Raw genomic sequence first — 10,396 nt, 5'->3', positions numbered from 1 at the left:
CTAATAATTTTTTATCAACTTGTTTAATGTGTGTTCCTGCTTAAGTATATTCTTTCTTGATACCAAGTTGATCACTATTATAAAATTTTGAGAGTAGAGCATTTTATCAATTGTTAAATGCAAGTCATATGATGCATGTATTTCCTATGTAAGTCACAGTTTCCCTGTTCTTAGGAACACCAGATCACATACAAGTCCTATTCTTGGGGCCATGTGAGAGGGCAAAATCACCAACAAAACCTATACAAATGTGGTAATTCTGAGAGTAAACCCAGTATGAGAAAGAGGCTTTCCTCTGTGCAAACTGACATCTCATTTAAGCTCTCATGGGAAAATCATGTCAGAACACTGATTTTCCTTCTCTGCATATTTGTGGATGTCTCAAAACTAAACCAACATCAAAACGGTTTTGTAATTAAAGTGCAGAAAGTAGTTGAATTTGCAAACATGTAATGGGGATGGTTGAGACTTAAACCCTGGGCTTTGTGAACACTAGGCAAGTGTTCTGATGCCGAGCTGTACCTCAGACCAGAGTTTGTAAATATGGATAATGAAAATCAACAGTCTCATATATATTTTTTAAAAATGGGGAAAGAAAACTGGAATAGATTGTAAGTCATGGGTAAAATGCTCACTAGTGAGAAGAAAAACAAATTAGTTGGACAGATGGATGGACGGACATGCTGTAAGTCTGGAGAAGAGCCCAACGTGCGGCAGTTCCTTAGCTTTCTTTCCTTTTCCTCTTGCTATGGTAAAACATGTATCACTGCCAGCATTAATGTGGCCCCAGAATGTTGAACACAATCTTATCAAAGCAATGGAAAGCACTGGGTGGTAGGAAGGTAAGTTTCACTTTTCCTTAACACGTATTTTACTACTTTTAGATTCTTTTCATTCTGTGTTGGAGATGCTCTGTAGTTTTAGACAGATCTGATTGTTTGCATCAATCACAAGAACTGATGACCAGTGCATAAAGCACCTTTCCACCGTAAAATATTCTTGAAAAGACATTCTTGCTAGACATTCTTGATAAGTTCAAAATGAACAAACATATTTGGGCTTGTGGTTATTGAGAATTTTCTGTTTCAACAACTAGCTACTTGTTGATTTGTGTTTTTACTATACATTGGAAATATCTGGATCATACTGATTTTAAACTTCCAACAGGAGCTAACAAGGCCAATAACAAAGCGTCATCTTCTTCTAAATTGTTATAAAGCAATTTGTATCCTAGACAAACAAAGAATGAAAGAACAAAGTTAAAGATGAGCAAATAAACATTATTTATTTATTTATTTATTTATTTATTTATTATGTATACAATATTTTCTATCTGTGTGTATGTCTGCAGGCCAGAAGAGGGCACCAGACCTCATTACAGATGGTTGTGAGCCACCGTGTGGTTGTCGGGAATTGAACTCAGGACCTTTGGAAGAGCAGGCAATGCTCTTAACCACTGAGCCATCTCTCCAGCCCCATTTATTTATTTATTTGATTAATTATTTAATTATTTAGTATGTATACAATATTCTGTCTGTGTGCATGCCTGCAGGCCAGAATTCCAGATACTTTTCATCTATGGAAACACTATCCCCAGGAGAGTTTATCAAGACCAGCTTTTTGCAAACTCCATTAAATTCAATGAATGAATTGTGAAGCGCAAACTGAGCCTATTGTCTTCTCACATTTTTATATAACATTCATAATCACAGTGTTACATAAGAGCGAGCTAACATTAACCAAGGAACAATTTGAATTCACATATCCATGGAGAAGGGGACCCTGCCTGACAGACGAGCTTCCTGTCCTGTCTGCAGCTCGCCCATGCATCTCCTGGGTGCCAGAGAGCTCCACACTCTCTTCTCAGCAACAACAGAGGGAGGAATTGAGGTAAACAAGCCCCCTTCACTTCAACTTGTCAGCTTTAAATAAAATCTTCTGGAGCTGAAAATGAGAAACTTGAGAGAAGATAATTGTGTGAAGTATTCAAATTCAACATTGGGACAGATTCACTGTTTTCCTTTGCGTTCCCTAATCTGCTACAAAAGTTTCTTAAAATTACTCCGTAGATAACTTTAATAAGATATCTTGTCTAAGGAGCATTATGAGAAGAGTTGGCTCTTTTTTTTTCCTTATTTCTTTTTCTCCCTCTCTGTTCTTTTGCCTTGGGAAAAAGCTCAAATCATCATGGGTAGCCTCCGTAATCCACTAATGATAATCTATGACCTCTCCAGCAACTCCAAGTTATCAGTGTTTAAATCAGAAGAGATATGGCATATCATATTTTAAAATATTCTTTCTTTGTTATGTTGTTTTCTCAGAACTGATTTTGTAGCTAAATTATATTGGATACAAACATTATCCAATTAATAATGTTTTAATTATTAAGTTAATAAATTAATTTGTATCAGTTAAAATAATAGAGATAATGTAAACAGTGGATTTGAATATAAATCTGTGTTCTCCACCAGCTTCTCAAATTCAGACATCTTCCTCATGTGCAGCCAGCAGGCACCACAATGCGCTAACTTGGCTCTCTCCACATTGCTTCTTTGCTTCTTTGGTGTTGGTCTTTTGAATTGTCATAATTTCCTGGAGGATATATTTCCTTAAAGAGAACGTCAATGTCTTCCAGAAAAGACAGCATCTCTTGGTGCAGAAAATAGCCATTACCAGCTGGGCGCTCCAGCAGACAAGAGGAAAGACAAATCAAGCACATGTAGCTGCTACAAGAAATACTTTTTAATTTAAATGTCTCTTCTTCTGTTTTATTCCAATACTCTGTTTCCTTTGTTTTCTATATAACCTTAGAATATTTTTCCTCCTTTTGTTCTGTTAAGGTGAGAGTCCAGGTGGAATTGTGAGTTCAAGGGCTGTGTTCCTTCTCATTGTCATCAATATCCTATCTTTTAATTTCCTGAAGTCATGCAAATAGAAAATTTCTAACATATGCTTAAATGCATTTAAAAAGTTCCATGGGCTGACAAGGAATGTAAGCACTGCAGTCTATAAATCTTTCAGCATCAGACTATCAAAAGTCAATGTTTAATAAGATGGCTATCTGTAAGATATTTTATCATACCATGGTGTGTTTTAATGAATATTATGTATATTTTGGAAATATTTCTCAATCTTATTTTATTTTTCTTTTAATGATTGCTGTAATGTAAATGAAATGTGTATTTAAGGCTGATTTGATTTAGTTGTTAAAATTACAGGAAAATTATGCATGGTAGAATTGTGAAACTTACAGTGTATTTTTGAAATCTGTAAAATTCCATTAAAACTGCTAGCTTTTTGTCTATAATTCAAGGTAAGATTATTGCCTTCTGGCATCTGAATTCTAGAATTTCCATCATTTTATTGCCTTGCTTTCTACTTCTAACAGGCTGGTAGGTGACAGTCACCTCTGGCAGAGAGTACAGCATCTTTGTGAGTCCTGCGGTAGCCACTTTACAAAGTGGTATCTCAAACCAGAAAGATTTGTTTCCCTGGGATAGTTTTTCTCTAAGCTGACAGGCTTGTTTCTGTCTGTGTGTTTCCCCAGTGACGGCTGGGCTGACAGGTATGACGTGACAGATGGGTACCAGCGAGAAGCTGTTGGAGGAATTACAATCAAGCTCCAGTCCCCCGATGTCAAGTGGTTTGATGATTATTATCTGAAACTCCGGCCAGAAACAAACCTCAGAAACCCTTGGTTTCAAGAATTTTGGCAGCATCGCTTTCAGTGCCGGCTGGAAGGGTTTGCGCAGGAGAACAGCAAGTACAACAAGACTTGCAACAGTAAGCCGATTTATTGTTTCATTTAAAGTGGATAAGGCTAAGGCTCCAATTTGTGTGAATTGTGTCATGGGAATACTGACTATCATTTGTTAGTGAGGAGAACTCTACCATAAATAGAGTGGGTATTGCCACTTAATAGCGACAAACAGGTTTTATTCTCACTAACAAAAACATATCTGAACAAGTGTTTACTCTGTTGAGATTTAAAATAATTAAATTACCGCTATTTATAGCATTCAAAAAATTGAATGTGTTTCTGTACAGCATTGTGCTGGAAGCATCACACAAGTTAGCCGCGAAGTGAAGTGAGTCGACATCTCTGGAGGCAGGGAAGCTGTTCTATGCATTTCTATCACCTTGAACAGTTAGCAAGGTTATGGCACATAATCCTAAAGAATGAGGTCAAAGAGAGGGACTACTTCCTACTTCTAAAACTAGACCAGAAATAGTAACAGGAAGTTTGCAGTGTGTAATTATAATGTTTTAAGAACCATAACCCCACCGAAGCCATTATTCAGTCATTAAGCAAGTATTTACAAGAGCTCAACAATGTGACAAACCATTACTTTAGTTAAAAGGGTAATAAGATATGGAAGGCTTGTTCCTGTCTTCAAATTTCAGCATATTATAAGCGAGGGAACACTGCTGAGAAAAACTGCAATTCCATGCCGCCAATGTGGTGAGTGATATATGGTTTAGGCAAAGGAACTGATTATATGTAGCACACCCTAAGATAGCCAGGCAGAGCTGAAATTAATATGCGAATCAACTTTACCAAAGTTTTGTTAAAACTGATAATGAATTTGTGGAGAATGACTTATTCCACATGTTGCAATAAGAACCAGGCATAAATTTGCAGAGACTGAATGTCTCAGTTGCTGGGCTACTTTCATCCATCTTGTGAGAACCGTAGTTTGTGTCAGCCTTTGCCACTGGAACTCAAGACAGTTCCAACCCACAGACAGGTTGCCATATCCCTGTATCAAAATAAGGAAAATGGTGAGTGCATTAAGCAGATTCTCATTTAGTGAACATCCACCCTGAGTTTGCTATCATTTTATTCTTTTCATCAAGTGATGGAGTTCATAGTGATGGTTTGTGCTTACTTTATCATTATTTGACAAAACACGAACATAGTCACCTTGTATTGATCCTTACTCAGGTAATGAGAAAAGGGAAGGTGTGTTACCTAACATTTCTATTGCTGTGATAAAACACAAGAACCATAAGAAACTCGGGGAGGAAAAGATTTATTTAGCATATACTTGGATATCCCACATTGTGCAATAAGATATCAAAGTCTTTCATCAAAGGATACCAGGGCAGGAACTCAAGTCAGGAAACCAGAAACAGCAACTGATACAAAGACCATGCAAGAATTCTGCTTACTGGCTTCTCAGCTTGATTGCTTAATATTCCAGGAACACCTGCCTAGGGCTAGAATCATCCACAGTGAGCTGGGTGCTCTCACATCAGTCTTCAATCAAGAATAAGCACCACAGCCTAGTCTGATGTGGGGGACAGCTCCTCAAGTGAGATTCTCTCCTCCACAATGACTGGGTTGTGTGAAATTGATCTAAAACTAGCCATCACAGAAGAAAAACTGGAGTGTAACACTTAGCGTTGGTCAATGAAACCCCCAAAATCAGAGAAGCGTGGGCTAAGAGTATGTTTGCTTCTCTGCTATTCAGTTCCCCGCTGCTTCTTGCCTGGATGTGTAAAATCTTATTTATTTTCTTTGTTTTGGTTTTTCATTTTCATGATGATGACTTTGGCAGAATGGCAGAGAGGGAGCATCTCTGTACTGTCACCTCCTGAGCCCGTTTCTTGAGTTTTCTAATTGCTCTCTAGGTTCTCTTTTTCCAGGAAAATATTCATTTCCCTTTCTCAGCCTTTTCTCACACCAAAATAAACATCTATCCATTTCATAAATAAGTTGTTTCATCCGTTGTGCTTATGTTACATTTGCACTTAGGGGCACTCACCTCTTGAACTGAAAGTTGCTAATGTAGTTACTTTTTCCAACAAAGTTGTTAATTACATGGGGAACAATAGCCTCATCATCATCCACTTAGAAGCAGCTGCAGGCTCCAGAATTCTTTCCTGGTGTGTTGTAAAGACACATACAAAAAATTCCCATCTTTTCATCAGCATGTAAACATTTTATCGTCACCATTCTACAGACACCTTTATTTTTCAAGAATGCTTCCTTGTTTATCTACACTTTTCCAAATTCCTAGAAGCGTTGAATCTGTAGCAAATATTTAATAAACTTTATAAAAACAATTATCATTTTATTTCTCTTAAATCCTGGATGAATCCCAACACTAACCTCCCAATCTGAAGATTGAAACCGAGTGGGCCATTGAAGGGGAACAGGTTGAACTTCTTTGTAGGGTTTCTGGGTCTAAATCTAAAACATTTGAGGACTGCCTCACACCCAGAGCCTGATTTAATAGATGTGTCGGGTTTACTTTAAGTATCAGTGTGATAGAGCATCAGTCATGAACTTGTGCGTTCTAGCATGTATTCACTCACAAGCCATGTGGCAAGTAAATTAAAAGTTCATGTTGATAATTACCTAAATCATAGGGTTTGGTGCTGCTATACCAGTCAATGATACAAAAAGTACAAATAGTATCCTTGATTATTTCACATTTAAAGTCCCAAAAGCTGTTGACACAGTTACTCTGTCACAGGGAGTCTTTTACTGCTCAGAAAACAGTAGTAGCAGCAGCAACAGAAGTGGTAGCATCTACCCATAAGCCTTTACTGTATCTACTACATCAGGGATTACATATTCAAAACTATGTCTAGGAGCTGGAAATGTTTGCATTTATGTTACAGTGAGTTTCCAGCTAGAGCTGCAGTCTTTCTAGTAGATGTGTCTTCCAAGGGTTTAAGGTGCGTTACTTATGCCCATTGTTCTTCAATTTATCAGAATTACATGCCATTCTGTTGAGGGCTGAGCTGACCCAAGGCTTTTCCTGAGAACTTGATGTTTGAAGAAGGAATGCAGTGGGTTGTCTAAAAACAGGAACAGGATTGTCAGAACTAGTAAATGGCTTAGGGTCAGAGCCTTAGGGAAATTGGGACTTCAGATCCTGAGAACACAGCTGGTACCACCCTACAGGACTGTGGTTATTAGTCCCAAGGTCACTGTGTGCCTGGTCTTTAATGTTCTTGAGAAACCTTATGTTCCCCTTGGGCAATATTGATTTAGCTTCTGTCTGACTTTGTCCCCCTGTATGTTGACTTTGTCCCCCTGTATGCTGACTTTGTCCCCTTGTATGATATTTTCTACTAACTTTATCTCATTTCTCTCCTGCAAATAGTATATAAGGTGCTGTACGTCATAACAAGCTTGCTTGGCATAAGCCATGATTTTATGTAAGGCCAACCAACCCCACCTGTTCTGTTTTTAACGTCTCATCTCCTGACCACCTTCCACTTAGGGGCATGCAATGAAGAATGACCTAGGTTTAGCTCACAATTTCATCTTTAATTTACTTTTTAAAGTCTTCGTTAGTGATTTAGCTATTGTTCAGAATATTTGAGTATCTCACAAGCTGAAAACTTGACAGAAAATGAAAACTAGATTTTTGGGAGGAAGTGATTATCTGAGAGTAAGAGCTGCTAGAATTTAAGAACAGAATTATAAAAGACAAATAAAATGAAACGAGTACCAAACGTAATGCCAGGTAATAGATTTCTCATTAAGGAGCCCGATAATAACATTTAAAGAAAAATAACCTGGGAGAATTCTTAGTTTAAAGGCAGAGTTAAAGAAATAGGAGTAATTATGTATCCATTTATCTATCCTGGTGTTTGGTACATGCTGTTTTCCTTGATAAATACCCATCGTCAAAAATTGTTAACAGAAATGCCAAGTGAATGTCATATATATGGACAGAGGCGCTATCCCCCAAGTAAAGAGGTGTCTAAGGACTGAAACTTGAATCCAATATGTATTTGAAACAGAGGGTGCAAAGACTTGAGTCAGTTGCTGGATGCAGAAGGTGTATTGTATTAAACAGCAGATTTAGACTCAGGACGCCTAAGCGAAATCCAACCTATAGCCACTGAGAATAAAACACACACACACACACACACACACACACACACACACACACACCTTAGCCTTTCCAAGGACTTGTTCTTGATAGTGATACAGGTTATACAGTAACGGGCACTGCTTGTAACCAGTGCCACTCATGGAGCACAGAGAGGGAGCCAGACTCAATTTTAATATACTTTTTGCTTGTACTAGTTGCTACAAATGTGTATATCCTCAAAACAGGAGCAACTACATGGGATTGTCCTTTCCACAGCCTCCACGACTGGCCTACGGTTTGAACATCTTAGTAATTGCCAGTGCCACAACCTTTAAAAAATTGTAGAGAATGGCTCCCAGACCAGATGGTTTCTAAATAAAGGAGCTGTTGTCCCCTAAAGCTGAGACATGACACTAAAATAACAGGACAACTGTCTGTCAAAGGCAGGGTCACTGGGAAGATCATAGGAAAAAGCTTGACTTGTTTAAAAGATAATTTGCATTAGTAAATTGTAATTAAGTATTTGCAACATCATGCAAATCAAAGGTGGAATCCAAAGAGAATGTATGATCTGGCATTTAACATCAAAGCATTTAAGTTCTACTCAAGAAATAAGTATGCAGTACTAAAACAAGCAGAGTTCTGTATGGCCTCGGAAAATACATACAGAGTTACTGTCATTTGCCACTCATTTTTCCTAGATGCCAGAGCCGCATAGCACCAAACAAAATAGATTAATACTGTTGCAATCACAAAACATTTATTCTTGTGAAGGGAGAAGAGAACAAGACAAAACTAATGAGCAATTTATTCATTTTACATTAGATTATCATTGGACAAACATAAATCCCAGAAATAGGATTTATACTGTTGAGAGGATACAGTTTTAGTAGAGTAGTCAACTGTGACTTTACTGAGAGAGCAGATTTGCATGAAGTCCAGAAGATGAGGGGATGATGCTGGCATCCACCAGAAAAAAGAAATCACAGTCTAAAGAGGTGTGCAGTCGCCATACTTTAGGCAACGGTTGGAGGCCAGTGGAAGGAATAGAGTCGGATGTGTGAAAAGCATAAAAAGTGACAACAGAAGCTGAGTTCTCCTAGCGTTTTGTGGGTGCTGTATAGCGAATCTGCTATCAAACTCCAGAGAACTAAGAAGCCAGGATTTGTGCAAAGGAAGGCACCTCTTGTCATTTGTTTCAGGGTTGATGTTGTTGTTATTGCTTGCATTCTATTTTGATATCACCTTGATTATGCTTCACTTTCTCACAGACTGTCAGGTGATAAAGCGTTTACTTCAGTGTCTAGCTTACACGGGAAGAATTCTGGAGATCTCTGTTTAGGAGGAATCACTGCCTTTTAGAGTATCTAAGAACAGTGGAAAGGGACTGTGGGTGTGAAAGACTCGGGGAAAAGCAAAGGATAGGCAATAACAGTGTGAGACAAAGAAAATGACATTAGAATCGAAGCATCTGTTATGAAAGAATGTGTGTTTGAACATGGTTAGTAACAATGAAATTCTAGTCCACAAGCCACCCCACGTTTCATTGGGTTTGGAAGTGTATCCGTCATGTTCAGTGATGGGAAGGAATTAGATTGATTGAAGTGGGAGAGAAGACAAAGAAACAGTGACAAAATAGAAACCTATGGATGTTTGATGCTTAGCTGAAATGTCTGAGTTTGAGAATGAATTGCAATGCAAAGATGTTGAATATTTTTAAGCATGCCATTTTGGAATGCCATTAATGATCTGGTCATTATTTGAAGAAACTTCATCTTTCAAGAATTTTTCTTTAACCATTAAAACTAATGGAAATGTCTTTTTTGTGAAGAAAAGCTCTCAGATCCTTCATGCATTATAGCAGTGGTGAGGCCAAGATAGAATAGATACTCCATAAATTCATTCCTTTTTTTCTGATTTCATGGGAAAGCCTCATTTTTGAGCCTACCTTGCATGAACTAACTAGTATTGGCCAACAGAATGGGCTGTGAAGTGATGTGCACCATTTATAGACGTGATACCTAAAAACTCACCAGAGATTCCAGACTCACACGCCTGCCCACATCCAGATGACTGAAAATAAGCACTCAGGAGAGCCAAAGTCATACGATAGAAGTGTCACTTGGAAGACTCAAGAGCTTCACAGTTGGCCTTAAACTGTTATGTGAGCAAGAGATACACTTGTATTGGGTTAAGATGCAAGACGTTTGATGGTTGTCATAACAGCTTTTAATGACCAGGACTTGCTACCTTTCTGCCTTTCCCAGTGGATAACGATTACCATGCTTTTGTCAAGATGTGTAAATGCCAGTCAATGAACAAAGTGACTACTACAATTATAGGATCCATCTGTTACCATAACAACTCCCCAGTGAGTCACAATTTACTTCCTTTTGGAATATATCCATGATATTTAAGCTGTTTCTTCCAAAATATTGTACAGTTTAGTTAGAGGCTTTACGATTATCTGAACAGATACTAAACAGTCCCTGGACAGCATATGATTTATTTTTGTTTAATGAATTATTGAAATGAATCCAGAGTGTTAATTAAATTTA

The 10,396-nt window shown here is 37.9% G+C and overlaps 1 protein-coding gene across 4 annotated transcripts in view; it reads left to right on the top strand.

Moving 5' to 3' along the window:
• The window catches only part of Grm5 (glutamate metabotropic receptor 5), a 350,264-nt gene that overhangs the window by 254,358 nt on the left and 85,510 nt on the right, over window positions 1-10,396 (top strand). For all 4 annotated transcript variants that reach the window (XM_075953286.1, XM_075953288.1, XM_075953287.1 and 1 more), the window contains exon 5: window positions 3,548-3,783. In XM_075953286.1, the coding sequence (XP_075809401.1) occupies window positions 3,548-3,783 (236 nt within the window). The remainder of the gene's footprint in view (window positions 1-3,547; window positions 3,784-10,396) is intronic.

Source organism: Microtus pennsylvanicus, chromosome 18 (genome assembly GCF_037038515.1).
Source record: "Microtus pennsylvanicus isolate mMicPen1 chromosome 18, mMicPen1.hap1, whole genome shotgun sequence".
NCBI lineage: Eukaryota > Metazoa > Chordata > Mammalia > Rodentia > Cricetidae > Microtus > Microtus pennsylvanicus.
This window is presented reverse-complemented; position numbering and strand designations above follow the sequence as displayed.